This window comes from Mercenaria mercenaria, chromosome 13 (assembly GCF_021730395.1).
Source record: "Mercenaria mercenaria strain notata chromosome 13, MADL_Memer_1, whole genome shotgun sequence".
In the NCBI taxonomy this organism is placed as follows: Eukaryota; Metazoa; Mollusca; class Bivalvia; order Venerida; family Veneridae; genus Mercenaria; species Mercenaria mercenaria.
Window position 1 is genome coordinate 74,209,989 of NC_069373.1, and position 27,889 is coordinate 74,237,877.

The window sequence follows — 27,889 nt, forward strand, 5'->3', positions numbered from 1 at the left end:
AAGCTGGATTTTCCTATCTGCATCTACAACTAGTGGTATATTATTTTCCTTGCCGTTGTTGTAACGTAATGTTATTTTCCGTAAAATAATGTTATCTAAATCAAGAAATATACTAAAAGGAACGACAACAACTATCAAGTTATTTGATTTTAATCGAATCTTACTAAGATATATATACATGTATTTAATGCAAGTATCTAATATATAAATGCAGTTCTTTAGTTTTCATTTACAGCATGTTAGTTGGTGCAAGATTAGTTTTGTTGGCATGGATTAAGTCATTTGAAACGCCAGTCTGGTGTGCAAGAACTTCTTTCACAACCGAGTATAGATTAACCTAAATAAGTATTAACTAAACGAGCAAACTGTTCAAATACTGGCACTTTTTTTGCCAGGCAATCTGCACACATTAATATAAAATTAAACATCCAGTTGTGTAAAATTACACTCAAACTGTAAATGACGTACAACAAATTGCATGTATATGTATGTTATTTACGTACACCTTGATAATAAATTTATACCCTGACAGTTCCTTTGTTCCTTAAAGCATAGTTCTCGATTATAAAACCCTTTAGTTAACAACAAATACATAACGTAACACTGCAGACGATAAAACAAAACCGAAACAACCATTGTTGTTTGCCCCTATAGCGCCATGTCTGCTGTTTATTGACGTAAGTTTCCCGTGGGCTGTTTAAATAGGATACAGTAAGAAAAATATACTACACCAAATGTCATTTGATTACCTTTTACTTTTTTTTTAATATGACATTAAAGGAATAGATACGATCACTGGTTGCCCGTTCATGTTGGAATATTCGGCCCACATGTAAACTTTTGAAAGCGAAATTCCGAAGATGTGTGTCAAGGAAATGGAACAAACGTTCATATTAAGTAGTAAGGCAATGAGACGAAACAAAGAGTTGGAGTAAGTCCACAATGCCAAAAGAAACAATACCAGTATACAGTATACAACTGGTAAGCCAAATAACAGTAAGCCGTGAGTGTGCACATGATTACCATTCTCGTATCTAGTTTAATTAAGAAAGAACAATAACGGTTGTCCGAGAATGAAAACAATGAAATCACTTGATATAATTCTTTAATAATTGGACAAAGATCAATGTCAATTTGAGATAGTAAATTTTATAAAAAAATCAAGGTTCATTATTATCATTATTATTATTATACCAGATTTATATAGCGCCTTTTTCATGATAAACACGTTCAAATGCGCTTTACATATAGCAAACGCAGCCACCCAGGGCGCGAAATTTATCCCCTACTAGTACAGACAAAGTGTCACAAACTGACATACGGGCCTCAATGTATCTGTAGTTTAAATACAAGAATTGCATTATCTTTTTGCAAATGTTTGAGTTATTGAGGTAAATGTCAGATTTTTACCCATAATATACCTCTCATATTTTTCTGTATTTCATATCTTAAATTTCCATGTAAATTTTATTAAATTCGGTTCATTAATAAGAAAGTTGATATTTTATAAACTTCAGTAATTTATGTTTTTATCCCAAAAACCGCTATAACGGGCCTTATGTTGTCCTATTCAAATCCGCGCCAAAGTAGTCAGATTTTCCGGCTATATCTTGATTCCAGTGAAAATGTTAATAGTCTGAGTTCACGCATATGTCTTGAGTCCCATTTAGTATTTGGCGGGACACAACCCTACAAATAGACTGGACTATATATGCCTAGTGCACACCATTTTCGACATTAGACGATTAATGTCACATTGATTTTTTTGGTAGAAATTTATGCTCGATCGAGGTAAGAAATTTATTTGTTAGATTTTTGTATAACTTTTGAATTACGATTTTTATTTAGTAAATGTTTGATCCTTCTACAGAATTTTGTGACAGATTTACTTTTCGGAAAGAGATTAGCTAGTTTCGGTATGTCAGGTTAATTTATTAATTTTTTCTATCTTTTTTAAATTATTTATTTCAAAAGAGGAATCTAAAATGTTTCGTTTGTATAAGCTGTAAGATTTATACTGAAATATATTTATTTATACTGAATTACTCTTTGTCATAAACTTATATGTCAAGCATTTCGTTGTTAATTTTGGAACGCCGATACTGCAATGCATTGTAATGTATAAATCTATATGGCAAGTCTAGTACCGTGTATGTAATATGTTTTTGTAATTTGAAATGATTGCCAGTCTATAGCATATACATACAATGTCTGTTATGTTGAATGGAAATTGATATCATATTGATACCAGCTATTGTATAACGTTTAATTTGCATTGAATTTTGTTAATTTGTAGTTGTAAATAATAGCTGCAGTTTATCATTTCTTTATCTATAATTTTTCATCATAAACTTTTCATATCTTTTCCATACTTTAACTTTTGGCTTGTAAGTAATTAATTTTAGAAATAATGGAAGTAATAAGTGACGTATTTTAATCACGTGATGTATGAACTTAGTAGCACATTTATTTTGTATAAGTAGCACGTATTATTTATGGGAGCCTACGAAGATATGGTGTACCCAAAGGAGCAGTTTTATGCCCTGACTTGTTTTTTGCTATGATGTTTACCATATGTTATAAATTTTAGCTTCTTCCACCAGACGACTTTAATCTGGTGATGATGCCACGACCCGGAGGTACAATACCCGCGGTTAACTTGTCTTCACTCGCCTGGATGTGATTTTCCCAGCGCAGAGCTTTCGTCCCATGGTTGTGCCGTAACCGCAAAGACGATGACTTTTGCAATCAACTGAAACCGCTCAGGGATGCAAACACCTACCATCAAAGGGAGCCAAAACGGAGTCTACGTTTTCACGGTTTAGAGGGACTTTACTTGAAGATATGTTGTTTATTTTTGTGCTACTTAAAGTTCGAAGTTAACGGAAACACCTGTGTCACGCCATGTTAAAAAGGAACTGTTAGTGTTATGACTTTATACCTGTTAAAAAGAGATATTGAGCTCGGATTTTTTTTTTCGGTTCATTCTTTCTTACAATAAGATTTTTTTTTCACTTTTCATTTATTCAATGTAAATAATCATTTTCTGTAAATAAATTTGTAAATATTGTAATGGGTGTTGATCTGTTCTGGTAGTTATTGTCCCAGGTACGTCCATCCTATCACACAAAGAGCAATCTGACCAGAGGACAGAGTGAGATAAAGCCCCCAGAACAGATTGAGAGAAATCCTTTGTAGATACGGGCATGTCCGGCTAACTTAGCCTAGCTCTTTGCGAATAGACAGTCTGGTTCTTTAACGTGCCCAGTGTATAGCACCGATACACGCGAAGCCGTCTTTCCTGGGAAGAACCAGTACAGGCTCAAGAGCATCTCAGAAATTTCCAGTGCCTGGACCGGGATTCGAACCCCGGACCTCTGGATTGACAGTCAAGCGTGTAACCACTAGACCACTAGCCCACCCACTGTAAAGATCCAGCTCAACACTGCACAAATCAACAAAGAAAGGGCAATTTTTTGCAGACTGTATGATAAATGTGCACTCTGGATAACCTTGTTATTTCTGTACAGTCTATGTTCTACTTAGATGCAACATACTGGCATAGATTCCGCTGTATCATAAAAGGTGACAATGATCGTGAGGATCAGAAAACCGTAAAGCTTGACTCTCACGCAGTATGAGTTATTGCAGAGTTTAGAGTTTTGCGGTAGTACTAGAACTCAACAACTGAACTAATGTGAACTCTTAATGCTATATATAAAAGGTTTTTATATATTTTTATCCACTTAAGACAATTCGTGGACAAAAATGTGTATGGGTGTTTCTACAAGAGTTAGCTAAATATTCGCAAACGTTCTCTGAAAGGTCCAGATGTGTCACATTTTCCACTCCGAAGATAGGCGCATTCCATTTCGAAATCAAGTTGAAAGATAAGTCTAAGTATTTCAATCCCGTTGCACCACAGATATTTATTGGAGTAAATATCTTAAGATATATGAAACTTTTTCTCCATTTGACTTTACGAAGACTATGAGGTAAATAAACATCGCAGTTGAATGGAAATTTTTCTTCTGTTGATAATTTGGAAAACTCTTTGATCATGCCATTTTTGAAGACATCTGTCTGTTTACATAGTGTTCGTGGAAAAATGGGTCATAGTTTAAGTGTTGCCTAGACAAGTCAAGTGACTCAATGCCGATCGCTTTGTGTAAATATTCAACATATTTTCCATATGTAAGTCGATTTCCAGATAGCGTAAAGTCTTTAAGCGTCTTCGGGAACTGATATGGGTTGAGTATTTTTTCATCAAAAACTTCTATCTTGTTTAAAAAAAATAAAATCTGGAAAGTAGATCCCTCGGAAGCACCGAAAACAATGCAAACAGTGAAAATTGCAGACTCGGTTTGATTGAGTCTGTTCATGAGCAGTAATGGAAAATGCAACACTGCCCACGCCCCCTAGCACCGGCTTAAGCAGTATTCAATCTTCATATCTAAATGAAGTCCATATGTAATGTTTCAAGAGCACGTAGGGTTTTAAGGTTCTCTATGTCGGTCAATTTAAGCTGTATCCCAAATTCGTACAACTGATCCTATTGACATTTAATAACTTCAAAATGGACGAGTTCCTTAAACCATACAATGCTTCATTCATTCCAGTAAAATTCAGATGCTCATTATAGGATATATCTAATAGCTTGATATTCTTAAGGCAGCTGGAGGCGTTTTTGTCTATTGATTGTATATGACACGACGATATATTTAATCTTTCTACTGTCGGAACGTACTGAAACGTTATATTTTTAATAGATGGTGCATTACATGCTTTGTTCGATCTTCCCGATAGACCAGTAGAGTTATTAGATTTGTTAGTTTACTGAAATTCTTTCCAAATACACAATCTGCGCACAAATCTATATATATGCCCTTAAGATTTTTCAAATATTGCAGTTCTCTTCCAATAAAATAGCGAAAAGTGGAAACTTCACAGGTCGCTCAACACGACAAAAACGAAAATGTTGCAGGCTCGGTTTAATTGAGCCTGTTCATGGACGGTAGTGGAAATGCATGCCAAAGTCAAATGTTTTTGATCTGTTTTCCTTCACATTGATGTTTCTCAAACTCATAAGAGGTTTAAAAACGCCGTTCCCGAAGCTACCAAGCTGATTCAAATTATTTCCAGTCAAGTTCAGGTAAAGCAGGCTGGTCAGATTTTCAAAAGCATTCGAAGCAATAAGAGAGATATTGCTGTAGTCTAGGTACAACCATAACACGTATGTACTGTTTAAATTTTTCACATTCACAAACGATTGATTTCTAACAAAGTAGAATTTGTTGTAGCTTAGTTCTAACAAACACAGTGGTGGAGGAAAATTGGTCAAATTTTGTGGCATTAGGTAAGAGTCTGGAATTTGCCCCAAGCTTATATGGTTGCATCGCATAGCATAATCTCGGTTTCCGCATTCCGAAAAAGACTTCTTATCCAAGTGACCAACCGCGCAATTTGATTTAATTATCTCAGTCTGCACAGAATGCAAGTTACGTAAGAAAATAGCCAGGATAAAGTAAGTAAGTATCACCATTCTCATGTTGATCAGTCAACATCTTGTCCTGAAATGTAAGACGTTTGGTTTGGTCAAAAGATGATAAATGAAAAATACATGTAATGATGAGAGCTATCACTAAATGTGAGTCATGACACCACTTCAGTTATTATGGTTATACTCATTGATTTGTTTGAATACTAATCACTGTATCTTATGTTCAATCTGGGGGATTAATTTGAATTCCAGATATAACCTGAAATCCCGAAAATAAGCCGGTTTCGAAAATAAGCCACCAATTCACTACAGACGAAAAGCCGTGTCGCACCCTATAGAATTTCGCCTAAGATGCTGCTAGTGGCTGTGAAGGGTGTCAAACATTTCATTATCTCTCGTGTACAGATTCTCCTATTATGTTGCTTGGTTGTGTTCCATACTGTCTTCTTTTCCCAGATTTTCTCATTTACGTCGGCAATATATAAGAAAATACTATTGGGAAAATCCGAGTAATTTTAAGTTTTTGTAATTATTAAAAAGTGAAAATGTAACAGAAATCCGAAATCTCGGGACATACATCTATAAAGCTTTTTAATTGAGAAATAGGTAGTTAAATCAATATAAACGTTAGAAACAACATATATACTTACACCTAGAACATTTTATTAAGACCATTGTCATTGTTAAAATATAATCTCTTCTGTTTTTGTTATATTGTATTGTGTAAGGCAAAACATTTCATGTTAATTTGTCTCTCCCACAAAAAGTAATTTCTGCGTTTTTGATACTAAATGATTTTGGAAGTTTGTACTTACAGGGTATTAAATCGGAAATGTCTTGCCATCTTGCAATGATTTTGATTTTTAGATAAACTGGATACATGTATTTATCATGCTATGCTCACAGATCTTATAAAATTTCATGCATAATAAAGGTTCTTCTTCTTTTATTTCTTAATATAACTTTAAATTCTGAACTATTCTATGACTGCTCTTCAATAACCAGCGATATGATAAAATAATAATAAATACAAGTTAAAGCATACCAAAAGTTCCTTCTAGGGCACATCTATATAAATATAAAATGACCATCTTGTAAAATTTTGGTTGCAATGTCTGTTTTCTACTGCCAAAAAATATCAGGTAAGTATTTACGCTAGTTATTTATCATAAATTGTTAAATCCAACAACAAATTAAATCTGTTAATTCTTTCAGTAGAGTAAATACGGCAATAAGACATTGACCTGGTATTCGATGTGTGAATTTCTTACACATAATTAGAGGGGCGCAATGGTGTTTGTTTTCATATATTAACCATGCATCTGAAGGTAACGATAATATTTGGTTGTTTACATTTAAATTTGCTGATATATGTCTATCTGGTGAATGCATATATGTTATGTTCAGGAGGAAATAAAAGAATCAATTAATCATCCTCGGGTTTAGTATTGTGTAACCTATGGAGTCCTCTCAATTGAGAAAGAATAGTTTAACGTCAGAGATTATTTCTAAGGTCACGGAGATTAATTGGCCAGCTTGTAATTACAACAGCTTTCGTCATCAGTAGCTCAGTCAAGTGTGACTTATTGAATTAAGATATTCCTTCTCAAGAGAAGGAATAATAATATTGCATCTCTGCAATATAGTCTGGGTTGGGATGTCAGCAAATGCAGCTCTCATCCATAAAATAAGTTTGTTTTTTTTTCACATCATTACTGGGAAGCGTCATTCTTTGTCTTTAAGATCGTTTACCATCCACTCTGATTCGTTACTTGCACAGAACATCTTAGTGTAGAAATCAAGGGTCAATGGTGTGTTTAACGGACAACTTTAGTTACATTACTGAAATACTGTTTACAAAACTTAACAAACTAAAATTGAAATCAGTTTGATGTTGAAAAATGTGTATTAATATCAAAGAAAAAAAAACGTATACCACTCACGTTTTAGGTATAAAGTTTAGTATTTAATATTACCTTTTTGTCGCTGAATATACAAGAAGGAGGATACTTTCTGCTTTTTTAAAACTTCCTTAATACAAAATCGAATTTCTCAAGCGTTTTAACTTCCGCAAAAAGGTATAATATTTCCATTTAAAAGCAATTATTCAAATATCGGTTCTTTGTGTAATCAGATAACATCTACAGAAAACGCCTTTCTTAATAAATACTTTCAATACTTTCAATGAATGTTCTATTTTTAAAGTATGATTAAATACAGCTTTTAATCGAAGATAACTCTTGAAAACTCTCAAATACTTTTACCTTTTTATCAGCAGATGAATGAACAAATTGAAGGTTTTGTCAAGTGATTTTCTCCAACATTCATTTCATATTTCTTTACCGCCAAGAGCGAAATAATACATCTGAATTTGATATAACTGCTCGTTTCAATTTAGGTTATTTGGAAAAGGTTCAATATCACACTGACCGTTTATCCATTTATTAAAAATGGCTTCTCCGAAAGACATGAAAACATAGAACGATTGTGGTTTTTTTGGCGAACAGACGGATCAGATGGTTTTCGGATTAGGTTGGTCAAGGTCCCTTTGGGCAGTAGTTCATAACGAAATGGGAATATTCATATGATAATTTTGCCTATGGTAGTTATATGAACTCTGCTGTTTTGGATTTAGTAGGTTATGTTCAGAATGACCGTAAAATTGAGAAGTTACGTTAGACACTGAAGCACACGTTTGGCGTAACGGATGGAGGGACATGTAAAGGTTCAATAGATTGACATGCGTAAAATGTATTTATTTCAAAACTATCAAAGATCATAATTATGGTAAAAACAGGCACAAGAGCGCCGCCAAGCGGGGCAATATACGCCTGAAGGGTAACATCAGAGGATGGGAGCAAAATTTAAAGGACTTGACTGTTGAAGCCAAAAGGACAGGAACAACAAAAACAAGAAAATCCCAAAAAAAATTCTAAGTCCAAAAAAAACCCCAATTCTTACCAGGTAAAGTAATTTCAAAAAACATCTAAAAATTGAATGTACCATCCATGTTGTACCACAGAAAAGTGGTCTCGGTTTTTCCCTACGGCCAATAATAAAAAAGTTTCAAAATAAGCTATTTTTAGTAACAAAAAAGGGAAGTAATTCATAAAAAAATTATTGTAAGAGAACAAAAAGGGATCTGCCAAATAAAAACAAGAGCACTGCAATGCAGAGCAGTATACACAAAGCAGTCATATATGACCTTTAACCCCTAAGTGTGACCTTGACCTTGAAGCGAGTCATCCAGTACATGCGCTCTGCACGTCGCCTCAGTGTGGTGAACACTTGTGCCAAATTTCTTTGAAATCCTTCAAGCAGTTCAAGAGTTAAAGAGCGGACACAGCAGTCATATATGACTTTTTGACTCCTAAGTGTGACACTGCCTTGAAGCTAGTCTCCGAAACAAGCCCTCTGCACGTCGTCTCAGTGTGGTGAACATTTGTGCCAAGTTTCTTCGAAATCCTTCAAGCAGTTCAAGAGTTACAGAGCGGACACGAAACACACTCATATGACCTTTGAACCCTAAGTGTGACCTTGACCTTGAAGTGAGACATCCAAAACATGTGCTCTGCACATCGTCTCAGTGTGGTGAATATTTGTGTCAAGTTTCTTTGATATCCTTCAAGGGGTTCAAGAGTTACAGAGCGGACACGAAATTGCTAACGGACGGACGGACAGACGGACGGACAGATAGACGGACACCGGGGGTATAACATAATACGTCCCTTTGGGCGTATAACAAAAACAATCCTTCACTTACCGTCATCTGCATATCATGCTTGTTTATCTGTGAAAGTTTAAAGAAAACAGGCTTATGTTGACGGAGGAACTGGATAAATAAGATACAAAACGGCAGATGCCCTTTCTTTTAGACAAAAACGTGCGACTAGGAGCACCACTATTCTCTTGTCAGCCAGCTGGATAGCTTCCTCACATGAAATAGTTTTATACCCTTTAAAGGATTTCGAATCCAAAGTGTTGAGCGGCAAGTGAACAACCACTCGGCGGGTATGGAATTCTGTTTGTATTTATAGCGTATCATAAACAAATTAAATTCGGGTGAAAAGTTCGCTTATAAAAAATGTGACAAAACTCCCTTGAACCTACTTATATTGCAGATCTGATAAAGATATTATTATTATTATACCAGATTTATATGGCGCCCGTTTCATGATAAACACGTTCAAAGACGCTTTACATATAGCAAACGCAGCCACACTGCGTGCGAAATTCGTCCTCTACTAGTACAGACACAGAGCGATCTGACCAGAGGGATAGAGTGAGATAAAGCCCCCAGAACAGATAGAGAGAAATCCTTTTTAGATACAGACTTGTCCGGCTAACTTAGCCTAGCTCTTTGCGAATAGACAGTCTGGTTCTTTAACGTGCGCGGTGTATAGCACCGATACAGGCGAGGCCGTCGTTCATGGGAAGAACCAGTAGAGGCCTCTAAGTTTGGTGGGAGACACTCACGAGCATATCAGAAATTTGCAGTGCCTGGACCGGGATTCGAACCCCGGACCTCTGGATTGACAGTCAAGCGTGTTACCACTAGACCACCGGTATACATACACAAGAATCGACTTGAAATACAGGTCCCTCTCAACGGTTTTTCTCCTGTATTTATTATTCGTAACAATTTGGTAAATAATGCTGTAAATGTCTTAGTTTCTTTGAACAGCCTTACAATGATGTCTTGTACAAAGTACCTAAGAATTTCTTCTAATATAAAACAGTTACTAAGCCATTAAAATGGTTTTTCCATAACTCATGTTCTTATTTCGATGTAAATGAGATGTGGAACCAAACTTTGTAGTCCTGTTTGGCGCCATATAACCTATACTGTGTTGGTGCGCCGTAAAACCCAAATAAATTAATTAATTAAAATGGTTTTAATTTTGCTTTGACCAAGAAGAATAACATTAACCGTAGATATTTCGGTAAGGTCCTATATCTGAAATGTACTCGTCTTACACAGACCATTTATAAAAAGTTTTCTAAGTCCTTCCGAATATACTTTTAAGTCTGACTTCATTGTAACACAGTATCATCTTTTAGTGATCATTTTAAATAATTATTTAAAATGTCATTAGGTGTAAAAGAATTACAAACAAGCAAATTCGATGAATTGGTATCCCCCGCCGAAAGGGTTTGTGATGAGGAATGGCAAAAAAATATATACGGCAAAACGTTGGATGTTACTAAGAAGCAAATAATTTATTAAATGTTTTTTTTGTGTATGTGTCTGTGTGTGTGTGTGTGGGGGGGGGGGGGGGGGGGGGGAAGCGGGAGTGACTGTGTGAGGGTACAAAACTTCACATGTTGATTATAAATATTGATGGAAAATTAAAAGGGGGCAGGGGGGGGGGGTGATCAGGTGTGGGTACACAACTTCACATGTTTATAATAAATGTTCATGGAAAAGAATGAAAGAAGTTTAATGAAATTCTACCAAATGGTTGGTTTGTTATGTAAAAATCTCTGGATTTTTAAACAATTAAAGGGCAATAACTCTAAGGAAAATTGACCAATTAAAAAAATGACGGGCATCATCGAAGTATGTTGGTTCATATTTATTTAAAGTTTCATGAAATTCTATCAGCTTCTTACTGAGAAATAGCTGCAAACGTGGATTTTCATTAAATTAAATCAAGGGCAATAACTCTAAGGGAAATTGACCAATCCAAAAACAACTTGACGGGCATCATCACAGTATGTTGGTTCATGTTTATTTTACGTTTCATGAAATTCTACCAGCTAGTTACTGAGAAATGGATGCGGACAGACGCACGGACGGACGGACGCACGTGACGGACGAACAACACCATTTCAATACCCACCCCCCCTCCCGATTTTATCGGCGGGGGATAATCAGACAATGACTACCCAGTGTGATCTTTACTTTAGATCAAAGTTTAAATATAATGCAAGTTGATTATTTTCTGTCCTTTTTCGTTAATAAATCTACCGGCACCAAAGATATATACTGTACACAGTAACTGTATGACCTTGACATTGGGAATTAGAGACATTTGGCTTATTTTCAACAAATAAGTTTTATGTGGTGAATATTTGTTGCAAGTGTTTTCAATAACTGCTGTTACGTGACAGATTTATAAATTATTAGATAGACATATGAATAGACACATCAAAATGTCATTGTCAAAACCAAAAGGGAGAATAATAAATGCATACAGTAAACGTTTTATGGGAGACTGCGTTCTTTAATTAAATGTTACTTTTCCTGTTGCACTTCTATTCATTCTTTTTTATTTCAGTAATGCACCTTTTCTTTGAAAGAGTTTCTAAAAACATAAAGGGTTTAAATCTGTTGAGTCACTACTAGAGTTCATTTTCTGTTTGCAAGAATGTGCACGTAAAATAAACTTCTATTCTGAGGATCTTCAACTATGATACTCTGATCAAACAATCTTGTTCATTTAAATCTATGTTTGCATATTCATTTGATATTTACTCGTTGTGTCAGTTATAAAAGAAACATATCTATCATATATGTAAAGAGTTTGTCTGATGTGTACACTACCAGGTGTTTCAGAGGTATTGATATAATGGTAATAACAGGTTAGACAGTAACTGTTCTCAGAGCCTCGTTACCGCCAAAACCGGTTGTCGAATTCCCATCTGCATCTACAACCAGTGGTCTATTTTTGTATACCATATTTTTACAAATTTTAGAAAAATTAAAGCAAAACAAAACACTTTCTTCGTAGTACTCTTAACGTCCATAAACGGAAATGATGTCGTGACGTTCTGAAGACGCACAACATTAAAGTTCCTGTTTAGTTTTATCATTTCAATCGTAACGCTATCTTATTTTCCGTAAAATAACCTTTCAAGAATCGAGAAATATACTAAAATGAACTAGAGCAACTATCAATGCGTTCGATTTTAATCGAATGTTACCAAAATATATATAATATTAAGCTGGAGAGTCAAGTAAAAGAAAGATGGGAGTGTGCACATGGTTACCATTCTCGTATCTAGATTAATTAAAAAAAGAAAGATATGATAATAGCAGAGAATGAAAACTATGAAATCAATTGAAATGATTCTAAAAATAGTAGGCCAAAGGTCAGGTCAAAGTCGAAAATGTCAAATGAGGCAGAGGCGTTACATAATAACCATTCAAAGTATTAACTTTAAACCTGACATATAGATGAGCGATGATGAGACAATGTACAGGGTGATCGTTCGAAGGTCATGGTCACAGCAAGATCAAATCTCTCAAACTGCATTTTGTTCAAAACTTTGGGGACGTAGGAGGGGTGGGAGGTCGGGGGTTGCAAAGTTAATTTAAAAACATCAAGGTTCACCAGCTCAACACTGCTGAATCATCAAACACAGGGCCCTGGATGCTGTATGAAAAATGTGCACTCAGGTATTTGGTAACCTTGTTATTTCGCAACAGTCTATGTTCTACTTAGATGCAACATATTGGCATAGCCGCTGTGTCATAAAAGGTGCCATTAATCGTGAAGATCTAAGATCATAAAGCTAGGCCTGTATCTCTTTTAAATGTAGATCTTAAACTTTCGGCAAGAGTTTTAGCCAAACGTTTACAAATCGTAATCCCGAAAATAGTGAGTCTAGATCAACAAGGCTATATTAAAAATAGATACATTGGCTACAATATTAGACAAATCCAAGATATAATAGACTATACTGATAAATTAGATATCGATGGAACAATTCTATTTCTAGATTTCAGAAAGGCCTTTGATACGGTTGATTGGGTTTTTATGTTTAAAACTTTAGAAAAATTTGGCTTTCAGGAATCATTTTTAAGATGGGTTAAAGTATTTTATACTAATATATCTGCATGTGTCACCAACAATGGATGGATTTCCGACTTTTTTTCTATAACACAAGGCATAAGACAAGGATGTCCATTATCAGCTCTTCTTTTTATCATAGTAGTCGAAATATTAGCAATAAAAATACGATCAAACCAAGACATTAATGGAATAACTGTAAAAACTGATGTATCTAACCAAATAAAATTGACACAACTAGATGATACCACCCTTTTTCTAAAAAATCACAATGAAATTCCTATTGCAATCGCCGAGATTGAAGAATTTGGAAGGTCTATGGATAGGAAATCAGAAGAAAAATACATGCACAAATATTTATGATATAAATTTTACAAACAATTATGTGAAAGCTTTGGGAATGTACTTTGGTAACAAAAAAGACGAATGTAATAACCTTAACTGGAATGAAAAAATTCTGCAATGCCAAAAACTTCTCTCAAACTGGAGCAAAAGAAATTTAACATTTTATGGGAAAATTCTTGTATTGAAATCTTTAGCTTTACCAAAGTTCACATATTTATTGCAAAATTTAGAAGTACCTAAAGATATCATTAACCAGATTAACGCAATATTTTTTAGGTTTCTCTGGAATGGTAAAAATGATAAAATTATACGTTCAATTACAATTAGCCATAAAAGTGATGGAGGCCTTGATATGGTAGATATTGATTCTTTTTCTAAAACAATGAAAATTAAATGGGTAAAAAATTTAACTTCTGCTGAAAACGCGAATTGGAAGGTTATCCCTTCTTTTTTCCTAAATCAATATGGAAGGAATTTCTTAGTATTTAGGATGAATTTAGATTCTATTAAATCACTACCACAGTCAGAACTTGTATTACCTGCCTTTTATAAAAATGTACTACAAATATGGATAGAGTTCAACAGATCTCTCCACAACAATAGTAAACTAGAAACTTTTGATAAAATAAGACAACAGTTAATATGGGTAATAGCTTCATTAAGAATAAAGGAAAATGTATTATATTCAAAAAGTGGATAGATTCTAATATACTTTTTGTTAATGATTTATTGTCAGAGAAAGGTGAACTTGATATAACTCAAATACTCAATAGTCTCAAGGTAAAAAATAACTGGATATCAGAAATAAATATACTGAAAAACGCAATTCCAAAGGAATGGAAAATAATTTTAAAATCAAAAGACTCTTATTTGACTAAAGTTAGAACAAATTTAACCTTCCCTGATGTAAAAAGGAAACCTTTTACTGACGTTACCAATAAGGATATATACATGGTACTTGTTAGCAAGAAAATTGAATCACCGTATATTCATAGGTATTGGGAAACACAAATTGGTCATCAAATAAATTGGAATGCATTTTACTATTTTTTAAACAAAATTATTCCTGACAATAAAATCAAACAGCTAAAGTATAAATTGATTCATCGTATTGTTGCTACAAACTTCAATCTTTTTACTTGGAAAATAATAGATAGTCCGAACTGCCATCATTGTAATTGCATTGAAGACAGTTGTCATTTCTTCATTAATTGCAGTTATTTATCAGATTTCTGGAAGATCGTTCATGAAGCACTTAGTAAGTGTGGTTTAAATAAATCGGTGAAAAATATGAATAACATAGTAATTGGTTACAAAATTGATTATAAAGAATACCAGGATATTAATATTTTACTCAGTATAATAACATACTGTATTTACAAGACGTATCTCTTCAGCGAACGAAGAAAGAAATTTATTAATATGATCGAAATATTGCACACTGATATATTAACTGTGGTTAAATATTTGTCAAGGAATAAAGATTATAAGTTACTATTTCTTAATAAATTTCTGAATGCATTAGAATACTATTGCTAAAGAAATTATATGTAATGCTTATCACTTTGTTTGAAACATAAAACATCTTCTATATTACTAATCTTACACATTTGTATGTTATATTGTGAACTTCACTTGTGTAATATTGTGGACTTTGTCAATAAACATGCTGTTTTATGAATAAATTTGAAAAAGAAAAAGATCATAAAGCTTTATTCTTACGCAGTTGTAGAGGATAGAGATTTGTGGTAATTCTAGGATTCGAATTGTCAACGAATAAACTAAAGTGAAATCTAAATGCCATATACAAAAGGTTTTGATATCTGTAAGCATTTAGACAATTTGTGAACAAGTATTTCGTCAATACATTGCTTTTGGTCACACATCTAAACAAATAAATGGCTTCTTAAAACTACAATAAAATCGAGTTCGTAGCTACGGAGAAAGGAATTTCAAAATATCAGTACGCATCTTGAATACCTGTTGTATACGGGGAAGCCTGAATAGGTAATAGTAGAAGCTCTAGATAAAGTGCTCGATGACAAAAATATTCTTAATGCAACATGGGAGAAATTGGACCAGTAAACTATTTACACAACTTTACAATCTAGCGTTGCAAATAATCACATTTCAAAACAAATATGACAACAGTTGGTAACAGTATTCATATAATCATCCGAAAACCTTCAATATTCTTCAAGGTACTTGTAACTAGACGCCAGCTAACACTGAATTTCGTCTGCAAGATTCATCCAGAAGGTGTTTATATCCTGTCGATGCTCTGGGTATTCCAGGGATCGTTCACTTTGAAGTAGCCTCATCAGCCAGACTGGCAACGAATCCATTGGTATAGACTCCATCAGAACAATTATAATCATTCTTCTCTTTGTTTCAATAGATTCAGTATGCGCCATGTGCATTTCATAATCGCACCAACTGTCATTTAGGTATGCCTTATTTATCAACAGAATCGATTTCCGACTGTTGTAAATACCGTGACAGATGTTCTCAGCCACAGAGGTGCCTGGAACTGAGTTCCTATCTGCAACCCAAAGGTGTAGTCCATGTTGAGTCTCAAGACAAGGAACCATCTCATTTTTTATGAAACTTGCATTGTTCTTTGCATATGATACAAAGGCATCGTTCTCGAACAAACGCTCAAAACCTTCATGAATGTAACGTTTGTTTCTACTGTAGTAAAGATATCGGAGTTTCCAACGGTTTCTGTACATTGTGCAGCAGACGATAACAGTCAAAAGGCACACAAAGACACTGCAAGCAGCACTTATTGTCCATGTCACCCAACTTCGATCTAGACATTTGTCATTTTCAAGAATACTTATTATCTGTTCAAGGTGCTCCTTTGTCTGGTAATTTTCACCGTTGAGTCGACAGGTATCTTCTTCTTTAGAGTGCACTATTACTTTCGAATATCGCCACCACTTCAGAAAAGGTAGAGTCTTGCACGTACATTCTATCGGATTCGAGTAAAGGTTTACGCTTACATTTTTATTCTTATTACAATTTCCCTCTGCAATAAAGTCAAGGTATGTGGTTAAACTCTCCGGAAGATAGTAAAGTTTATTTCCAGACACATCCAAATGTCGTAGACAGGGACTGTTTTTCAAAGTGAAGTTCCATTCACCAATAATGTTATCACTCAAATTCAGATGTGTAAGATTCGGTAAATTCTTGAATATATCCCACGGAAGACGATGTATTTTGTTAAACGAAAGGTCCAACTTTGTTATGTTTTTCAAAACTTCGAACATTTTACTTGCATTTGGATTCAAATCTGGATCAAAAACCTTCCCTAAGCTGTTTCCGGAAAGATTTAAATGCTCTAACGACTTAAACCTTAAAAAGAATTTAGGATCAACCTCGTCGCAAACGTTCTCTGAAAGGTCCAGATGAGTTACATTTTCCAATCCGAAAATAGTCGCATTCCATTTCGAAATCAAGTTGAAAGATAGGTCTACGTGTTTCAATCCCGTTGCCCAACAAAAAGCTATTGGAGTAATTATCTTCAGATATATGAAACTTTTTCTCCATTTGACTTTACGAAGGCTATGGGGTAAGCAGACAGCACAGACGCTTGGACATTTTTCTTCTCTCGTTAATTTGGAAAAATCTTTGATAATGCCATTTTTTGAAGACATCTGGCTGTTTTCATAGTGTTCGTGGAAAAATGGGTCATAGTTTAAGTGTTGCCTAGACAAGTCAAGTGACTCAACGCCGATCATTTTGTGTAAATATTCAACATATTTTCCAGCTGTTAGTCGATTTCCAGATAGTGTTAAATCTTTAAGCGTCTTAGGGAACTGATATTCCGGGTGTAATATACTTACATCAAAAACTTCTATCTTGTTTAAGTCCATATGTAATGTTTCAAGGGCACGTAGGGTTTTAAGGTTCTCTATGTCGGTCAATTTAAGCTGTATTCCAGATTCATATAACTGATGTATCCTATTTACATTTAATAACTTCAAAGTGGACGAGTTCCTTAAACCATACAATGCTTGATTCATTCCAGTAAATTTCAGATGCTCGTTGTAGGATATATCTAACAGCGTGATATTCTTAAGGTAGCTGAAGGCGTTTTTGTCTATTGATTGTATTTGACACGACGCCATATATAAACTTTCTACTGTCGGAACATATTGAAACGTAGTATTTTTAACAAATGGTGCATTACAAGCGTTCTTCGATCTTCCAGAAAGACTTAGAGTTTTTAGATTTGTTAGTTTACTGAAATTCTTTCCAAACACACAGTCTGCGCACAAATCCATATATATGCCCTTAAGATTTTTCAAATATTGCAATTCTATTCCAATATAGTCAAATGTTTGTAATTTGTTTTCCTTCACATTGAGGTCTCGCAAATTTATAAGAGGCTTAAAAACACCGTCCCCAAAGCTATCAAGCTGATTCAAATTATTTCCAGTCAAGTTCAGGTACAGCAGGTTGGTCAGATTTTCAAAGGCGTTCGAAGCAATAAAGGTGATATTGCTGTAGTCTAGGTACAACCATAACACGTCTGTACTGTTTAGATTTTTCACATTGACAAACGATTGATTTCCAACCAAGTAGAATTTGTTGTAGCTTAGATCTAACAAACACAGAGGTGGAGGAAAGTCGGTCAAATTTTGTGGCATTAGGTAAGAGTCTGGAATTTGCGTCAAGCTTGTATCGTTGCATCGCATAGCATAACCTCGGTTTCCGCATTCCGAGAAAGATTTCTCATCCAAGTGACCAAACGCGCAAGTTGGTTTAATTATCTCAGTCTGCACAGTATGCAAGTTACGCAAGAAAATAGCCAGAAGGAAGTAAGTAAATATCCCCATTCTCAAGCTGATCAGTCAACTACATGTCCTGAAATGTAAGACATGTGTAATTTTAAAACTTCGGTTTGGTTATAATGTTAATAAATGAAAAGTACATGTTATTAGAGCTATCTATCACTAATGGGAGTCGTGGCACCACTTCAGTTATAATGGTTATAGTCATTGGTCTTTTTGAATAGTACTCACATCATCTTATGTTCATTCTGGGAGATTTTTTTCTAAGTAATAAAGGCGAATAATTTTGTCAACAATCAAGTTACTGGCATCCCCATGTAGTGATTTTACAAACCTTATTGCCAGCCAATCTAAACTTACATAACTTATGATGGTAAGTGTCGCTTGGGTATGCATTCCAGAAATCTGAAATCATTAATGGCTTTCTTTACCAATTTAAACAATTTTACATTAAGTATAGTTCTGTTTGAGAGTTGTGGGAAAATAGACACAACCCTACCCTCCCTCGCCCCCCCCCCCCCCCCCCTCCCCCTCCCCCTCCCCGCTGAGTGAAAAACAAACAAACAAACGACATAACAAAAGACATGCTGTGTAATTAATCTTATAAAGAGGCAGTAACTACTAGTACTGTTAACTCAAGTCCCTGTATTCTTGAGCTTTGGGGTAGGGATCCTTGTCTCGTAATGTTTTATATTTATGCAAAAGTATTTGAATATTCATCAATCCATAGAAAATTACAAACTGGACCAAAAACTGACTTTAATACTTTGAATATGCCCCGGCCTTTAATTCTTGGGTTTGAATCTTGCATTAAACATATCGTTTTAGTATGGTGACTGGTTTTGTCATGTTACTTGGGTAGCGCATTGATTTACTAGACAAAAATACCTTGAAACTTTGACCTCAAAGTGCTACCTTAACTATTGAAACATGTTCAGTGTCTTCGGCACAACAATAATTTTCAAATATAACAAAATTTAATGAAACATACAAAAAATATGGATGAATATGATTAATATTCATTTATAAATATTATACTTTTAATTCGATTAGGACACAACCGTTGTCAGTTCGTGTTCTAGCTCTTCGTCTCACAAATCTGCACACTGGCTGTACGCTTTGACTCGACTGGAACTAGAGAAACAAATCTGCGTATTTGCTGGGATCCGAATCCGGGCGGTTTTTGCTGGGATCCGAATGCGGATGGCTTTAGCGGCATCATTTATTGATAAAATATGTTAAAAGCTACCCATTCTCTATCGCAAATTCCTCACTAAAACAGAAAACATGCTGCTGGTCATTATTTGGGGTGTGACGGGAGTAGGGGGCGGGGGAAGGAGGGGACAAGTGATTGGGGGACTGGTGCCATTATACGGCTTGTAGTGCAAGAAGTATTTCAGTACAAGAGGGCCATGATGGCCCTATATCGCTCACCTGTTAAAATCAAATCATAAACGAAGCTGCTATTGTGCAGACAAGGTCAAAATAGCTAATTTTGGCCCTTTCAGGGGCCATAACTCTGGAATTCATTAAGGGATCTGGCCGGTTCAAGAAAAGAACCGAGATCTTATGGTGACACAAGTTTTGTGCAAGTTTGATTAAATTCAAATCATAAATGAAGCTGCTATTGTGCAGACAATGTCAAAATAGCTAATTCTGGCCCTTTCAGGGGCCATAACTCTGGAACCCATACTGGAATCTGGCCAGTTCAAGAAAGGAACCAAGATCTTATGGTGATACAAGTTGTGTGCAAGTTTGGTTAAATTCAAATCATAAATGAAGCTGCTATTGTGCAGACAAGGTCAAAATAGCTAATTTTGGCCCTTTCAGGGGCCATAACTCTGGAAGCCATAATGGAATCTGGCCAGTTCAAGAAAGGAACCAAGATCTTATGGTGATACAAGTTGTGTGCCAGTTTGGTAAAAATCAAATCATAAATAAAGCTGCTATTGTGCAGACAAGGTCAAAATAGCTAATTTTGGCCCTTTCAGGGGCCATAACTCTAGAACCCATAATGGGATCTGGCCAGTTCAAGAAAGGAACCGTGATCTTATGGTGATACAAGTTGTGTGCAAGTTTGGTTAAAATAAAATCATAAAAGAAACCACTATCGTGCAGACAAGAAATTGTTGACGCACGGACGCACGGACTGACGACGGACGAAGGGTGATCACAAAAGCTCACCTTGTCACTATGTGACAGGTGAGCTAATAACAAAATAACATCTAACACATCCGTTTTCGTGATATTAGCTCAATCACTTTTTCTAATTATTGCAGGAGCCGTATTTTAGTGCATATTTTATTTGTTCTTTGTCGACTGCATTATCAACGAAATAAGATAAATATTTTTTTTTGTTTTTTGTTTTGGGTTTAACGCAGTTGGTTCCTATCGGGATACCAATTACTTGTTTGTAAGTTTTATTTCAAAATTCAATAAATAAATTATCTAGTAGAAACTTCATGTCAATTAAGAGATGATAGAGCGTTGGTCGCGGGGTCGTGAGTTCGATCCTCGGGCGGGGCTTATGTTCTCCGTGACTATTTGATTTATTAACGACATTGTGTCTGAAATCATTATTCTTGCATACCAGACGGGGATTTCCAGTATCTTTACCGGTGCTGGAAAAATCCATCTTACACCCCGGGGTGTAAGATGACTCTCGTGCTGTAAATGACGTATAACGAACCACATATATGTAGAAGATTTATGTAGTAATACATATTTTATTTAAAAAAAGGAATAAAATTCAATACCTTGACAGTTCCTATTGGTTCCTGATAGTACATTTCTCGATTCAAATCACGTTATTTTATCAAAAACTTAACGTTACGCTGCAACTGATAAAAGAAAACCGGAACTAAACATTGTTATTTATTTTGAAACGTCATGACGTCTTTCCTGTTTACGGACGTTGGTTTCCCGCGCTTTGTTTAAATACAGTGCCATATGAAATAGTTCTAAAAAGTAGGCCGTTCGATTGATTTAATTTTTATTATTATTTCTTGAAATCGGTATGCAAGAAAAAGATTCTGTCACTGGTTATAGGTGCAGATGGAAATATCCGGCTCTCGGGTAACTGTTTAGGCGGTAACTCGGCAAGGAGCCTCGTTACCGCCTAAACAGTTACCCGAGAGGCCGGATAAATCCCATCTGCACCTACAACCAGTGAAAGAATCTTATATTCTTGCATACCAGACGGGGATTTCCGGTATCTTTACCGGTGCTGGAAAAATCCATCTTACACCCCGGGGTGTAAGATGACTCTCGTGCTTTAAATGACGTATTACGAACTCCATATATGTAGAAGATTAATGTAGTAATACATATTTTATTTAAAAAAAGGAATAAAATTCAATACCTTGACAGTTCCTATTGGTTCCTGATAGTACATTTCTCGATTCAAATCACGTTATTTTATCAAAAATTCATAACGTTACGCTGCAACTGATAAAAGAAAACCGGAACTAAACATTGTTATTTATTTTGAAACGTCATGACGTCTTTCCTGTTTACGGACGTTGGTTTCCCGCGCTTTGTTTAAATATACTGCCATATGAAATAGTTCTAAAAAGTAGGCCGTTCGATTGATTTTATTTTTATTATTATTTCTTGAAATCGATATGCAAGAAAAAGATTCTGTCACTGGTTATAGGTGCAGATGGAAATATCCGGCTCTCGGGTAACTGTTTAGGCGGTAACTCGGCAAGGAGCCTCGTTACCGCCTAAACAGTTACCCTCGAGGCCGGATATTCCCATCTGCACCTACAACCAGTGAAAGAATCTTATAGCCCTCCACCTCTGATTCATGTGGGGAAGTTGGCAGTTACTTGCGGAGAACAGGTTTGTACTGGTACAGAATCCAGGAACACTGGTTAGGTTAACTGTCCGCCGTAACATGACTGAAATACTGTTGAAAAACGACGTTAAACCCAAAACAAACAAACAAAAGTATATTCTTGCATACCAGACGGGGACTTCCGGTATTTTTACCGGTGCTGGAAAAATCCATCTTACACCCCGGGGTGTAAGATAACTCTCGTGCTTTAAATGACGTATTACGAACTACATATATGTAGAAGATTTATGTAGTTATTTATATTTTATTTCGAAAAACGGAATAAAAATCCAGTACCTTGACAGTTCCTCTTTATTCCTGATAGTATATTTCTCGATTCAAAACACGTTATTTTATCAAAAATCCATAACGTTACTCTGCAACAGGTCAAACAAAACCAGAACTTAACATTGTTATTTGTCTTTGAAACGTCATGACGTCATTCCTGTTTACGGACGTTGCTTTCCCGCGCTTTGTTTAAATACGCTGCTTTAAAAAATAGTTCTAAAAAGAAAGCCGTTCGACTGATTTTATTTTTATTATTATATCTTGATATCGGTATGCAAGAAAAAAAAAGATTCTGTCACTGGTTATAGGTGCAGATGGGAATATCCGGCTCTCGGGTAACTGTTAGGCGGTAACTCGGTAGGAACCTCGTTACCGCCTAAACAGTTACCCTCGAGGCCGGAAATTCCCATCTGCACCTACAACCAGTGAAAGAATCTTATAATATTGCATAACGCAAGAAAAAACAATGTTAACTTTAACTGACGGCCTTAGTCATTCTGTTTACAAGAAAAGAATAAAATAACAAACGACATTTGGTATCAGTCTGGCTTTAGAAAAATGTATAATTTGATATTTTAAAGAGAAAGGAAAAGAAATAAACGTAAATAACTCACGTTTTGGATATACAAGTGTGTATTTAATCCAACGTTTTTCACTATATAAACAAGATGGAGGATAATATCTGCTTAATTTAAACTTCCTTAATACACGTATCGATATTTTATAGCATTTTATCTTCCGCAATAAATATTTCCGTATAGAAACAACAGTTCTTTGTGCAATTTGATAAAATCTAAAGAAAACGCCTTTACTTACAAATACTTTTCGTGTATTTTTACTTTTTTAAGTTATTGTATTGTCCGTAAGTATTCACCTGGCACTCACGAATATTCCGTATGTTTCCGTAAATTAATTTCCGGTGTCCGAACCTATACAACGATTTAACTATTGAAAACCCAATTATATACCATCATGTATCATGTGCAAATATAGCTGTGCGGACAAAGCGTTTTGCCACTAATCTGTTTTGTGTGTTCGAGTCCTCTGTCTGACCAAATTGTTTTTTTGTTTTTTTTTTCATTTTTTTTTTCATATTATATCTGTAAAATTAACAGACACTTATCATGATTTATCAACGAAATACTCTACAAGATTCTATCGATTAACGTTCTTCTACGTACATACAAGCGTTCTAAAAAATTGTATTTTAAAATCTTCAGGACCGGACAAGCATTCATTCATTCATCGGACAATTCAAAGAACACAGAATGAAATGTTCTATAAAATAATGTAGTCATAAATACAAATATAAACACAAGGAATTTTATTTTAGAAAATGGTTAAAAAATAATTCGAACCCATGGTAACGTGTTTCCAAGTCGGAGAGCTTACCACTACACCACTGTGCCATTGGTTATCGAAATTGATTATTTTAATAAATTTAGGTATTTTCAGGACACAACTATCGCGTAAAATAACGAAAACGCCCGAAAATATTGGCGAAGATTAATGAGTTCCAGTCACGGACAATATAACAAATACGGCGCTCGATAATATATTTGCTTGTTTACAATTACACGTCATATTGCGACTTTCCAGCTTTGATAGAGGAGGAAGACTCTAGGTGTCCTGCCGTGCATTATTTCATCATGGGTGGACACGTTGATTGAACCACGGAGTCCATAAGGCAGCTGGATATGAGTTAATGCCCCGAGTGAGGCTCGAACCCACATCGGTAAGGGTAAGTAATTCAAAATCAGCAACCTTACCGGAGGTCTCATACGTATATTAAACTACAAATATGTTATAACTTATTCATCAGCAGGTCAATAAACAACATTGAAATTAAATGTTTAGTAGAATGATTTTCTTCAAACTCTTTCAGTTTCTTTACGTCAAGAGCGATAAAATACGTCTAAAAGGACTGCCTTTGGCGAGCAGACGAAATTGTATTCGAATAGTTTGGTCTATGTCAAGGTGTCTCCGACCGGAAAAATTTTTGGGTTTAACGCAGTTGGTTCCTATCGGGATACCAATTACTTGTTTGTAAGTTTTATTTCCAAATTGAATAAATAAGTTATCTAGTAGAAACTTCATGTCAATTAAGAGATGATAGAGCGTTGGTCGCGGGGTCGTGAGTTCGATCCTCGGGCGGGGCTTATGTTCTCCGTGACTATTTGATTTATTAACGACATTGTGTCTGAAATCATTAGTCCTCCACCTCTGATTCATGTGGGGAAGTTGGCAGTTACTTGCGGAGAACAGGTTTGTACTGGTACAGAATCCAGGAACACTGGTTAGGTTAACTGTCCGCCGTAACATGACTGAAAAACAAACAAACAAACAAACAAAAGTATATTCTTGCATAGCAGACGGGGATTTCCGGTATTTTTACCTGTGCTCGAAAAATCCATCTTACACCCCCGGGGTGTAAGATGACTCTCGTGCTTTAAATGACGTATTACGAACTACATATATGTAGAAGATTTATGTAGTTATTTATATTTTATTTCGAAAAACGGAATAAAAATCCAGTACCTTGACAGTTCCTCTTTATTCCTGATGGTATATTTCTCGATTCAAAACACGTTATTTTATCAAAAATCCATAACGTTACTCTGCAACAGATCAAACAAAACCAGAACTAAACATTGTTATTTGTCTTTGAAACGTCATGACGTCTTCCCTGTTTACGGACGTTGCTTTCCCGCGCTTTGTTTAAATACACTGCTTTAAAAATAGTTCTAACTAGAATGTGTCTGTAGGACACAGGGTGTGCCCGCCACTGGTACATTTGTCACAAATAAGTGGCAATAATTCAAATGTTTGCAGTCTTAATGGGGTAAAGCCTCAACAAACATTTTATGAAAAGGATTCATTATTCTAGGCGCTATTCTTTTTTAGCTATGAACATCACAAACAAAAAATCCACTATTTTGGCTATTTCAAGGGCCATAACTCTGAAATAAAGAGCTAAGATTCTCAAGAAGAATGCCAAGTGTGCAAGGTCACATCACGATAAAGACTCCAGCAAGGTTTCCTGAATTTACACCAAATACTTTTTGAGCTAGGTATATAATTAGGTGAAAAAGTGCATTTGTTTACTATTTCAGGGGCCATAATTTTAAAAATAAAGGGTGGAGCCAGCCAAAAAATTAGAGGTGTGCAAGTTAATATCATGATAATGACTTATGCGAGTTTTCAACCATTTATATTAAATACTTTTTGAGCTAGGTGTGTCACAAGGTGAAAATGTATATTTTTGACTATTTCAGGGGCCATAACTCTAAAAATAGGGGGCGGACCCAAATAAAAAATAGGAGGTGCACAAGTTCATATCATGATTAAGACTCATGCAAGGTTTCATGAATCTATATATCAAATACTTTTTGAGCTAGGCATGTCACAAGGTGAAAATGTGCATTTTTGACTACTTCAGGGGGCCATAACTCTGAAAATTGGGGGCAGACCCAAATGAAAAATAGGAGATGCGCAAGTTCATATCATGATTAAGACTCCTGCAAGGTTTCATGAATCTATATCAAATACTTTTTGAGCTAGGCGTGTCACAAGGTGAAAATGTGTATTTTTGACTATTTCAGGGGCCATAACTCTGAAAATAGGGGGTGGAGCCAGACGAAAAATAGGAGGTGCGCAAGTTCATATCATGATAAAGACTCATCAATTTATATCAAATACTTTTCGAGCTAGGCGCGTCACGAACTTCGGACGGACGGACGCACGGATGCACGGACAAGACCAAATCTATATGCCCCACCACTCATGGGGGGGGGGGGGGGGGGGGGCACAAAAAGAAAGCCGTTCGACTGATTTTATTTTTATTATTATATCTTAATATCGGTATGCAAGAAAAAGATTCTGTCACTGGTTATAGGTGCAGATGGGAATATCCGGCTCTCGGGTAACTGTTTAGGCGGTAACTCGGTAGGAACCTCGTTACCGCCTAAACAGTTACCCTCGAGGCCGTAAATTCCCATCTGCACCTACAACCAGTGAAAGAATCTTATAATATTGCATAACGCAAGAAAAAACAATGTTAACTTTAACTGACGGCCTTAGTCATTCTGTTTACAAAAAAAAAATAATAAAATAACAAACGACATTTGGTATCAGTCTGGCTTAAGAAAAATGTATACATTTGTAATTTGATATTTTAAAGAGAAAGGAAAAGAAATAAACGTAAATAACTCACGTTTTGGATATACAAGTGCGTATTTAATCCAACGTTTTTCGCTATATAAACAAGATGGAGGATAATATCTGCTTAATTTAAACTTCCTTAATACACATACCGATATTTTATAGCATTTTATCTTCCGCAATAAATATTTCCGTATAGAAACAACAGTTCTTTGTGCAATTTGATAAAATCTAAAGAAAACACCCTTACTTACAAATACCTTTCGTGTATTTTTACTTTTTTAAGTTATTGTATTGTCCGTAAGTATTCACCTGGCACTCATGAATATTCCGTATGTTTTGTAAATTAATTTCCGGTGTCCGAACCTATACAACGATTTAACTATTGAAAACCCAATTATATACCATCATGTATCATGTGCAGATATAGCTGTGCGGACAAAGCGTTTATCATGATTTATCAACGAAATACTCTACTAGATTCTATCGATTAACGTTCTTCTACGTACATACAGCCGTTCTAAAAAATTGTATTTTAAAATCTTCAGGACCGGACAAGCATTCATTCATTCATCGGACAATTCAAAGAACACAGAATGAAATGTTCTATAAAATAATGTAGTCATAAATACAAATATAAACACAAGGAATTATATTTTAGAAAATAGTTAAAAAATAATTCGAACCCATGGTAACGTGTTTCCAAGTCGGAGAGTTTACCACTACACCACTGTGCCATTGGTTATCGAATTTGATTATTTTAATAAATTTAGGTATTTTCAGGACACAACTATCGCGTAAAATAACGAAAACGCCTGAAAATATTGGCGAAGATTAATGAGTGCCAGTCACGGACAATATGAACAAATACGGCGCTCGATAATATTTTTGCTTGTTTACAATTACACGTCATATTGCGACTTTCCAGCTTTGATAGAGGAGGAAGACTCTAGGTGTCCTGCCGTGCATTATTTCATCATGGGTGGACACGTTGATTGAACCACGGAGTCCATAAGGCAGCTGGATATGAGTTAATGCCCCGAGTGAGGCTCGAACCCACATCGGTAAGGGTAAGTAATTCAAAATCAGCAACCTTACCGGAGGTCTCATACGTATATTAAAATACAAATATGTTATAACTTATTCATCAGCAGGTCAATAA

General features: G+C 35.3%; 1 protein-coding gene and 1 pseudogene across 6 annotated transcripts; both read right to left on the reverse strand.

The window, feature by feature from the left end:
* Window positions 1–146: 146 nt before the first annotated feature.
* LOC128548035 (uncharacterized) lies at window positions 147–24,353 on the reverse strand (annotated as a pseudogene).
* Window positions 12,396–27,166, reverse strand: LOC128548028 (toll-like receptor 4). 6 transcript variants are annotated; one of them, XM_053522293.1, is made up of 3 exons: window positions 26,780–27,166; window positions 25,105–25,184; window positions 12,396–18,513 (listed from the first exon to the last, which is right to left on the reverse strand). In XM_053522293.1, exon 3 carries the CDS (start codon window positions 18,483–18,485, stop codon window positions 15,864–15,866), a length of 2,622 nt encoding a protein of 873 aa, XP_053378268.1. In that variant the 5' UTR covers window positions 18,486–18,513; window positions 25,105–25,184; window positions 26,780–27,166; the 3' UTR covers window positions 12,396–15,863. The 6 variants fall into 6 exon arrangements, with proteins under 6 accessions (XP_053378268.1, XP_053378270.1, XP_053378269.1 ...); XM_053522295.1 differs by lacking the exons at window positions 25,105–25,184; window positions 26,780–27,166 and adding exons at window positions 22,576–22,655; window positions 23,181–23,372; XM_053522294.1 differs by lacking the exon at window positions 25,105–25,184.
* Between the last annotated feature and the right edge of the window lie 723 nt (window positions 27,167–27,889).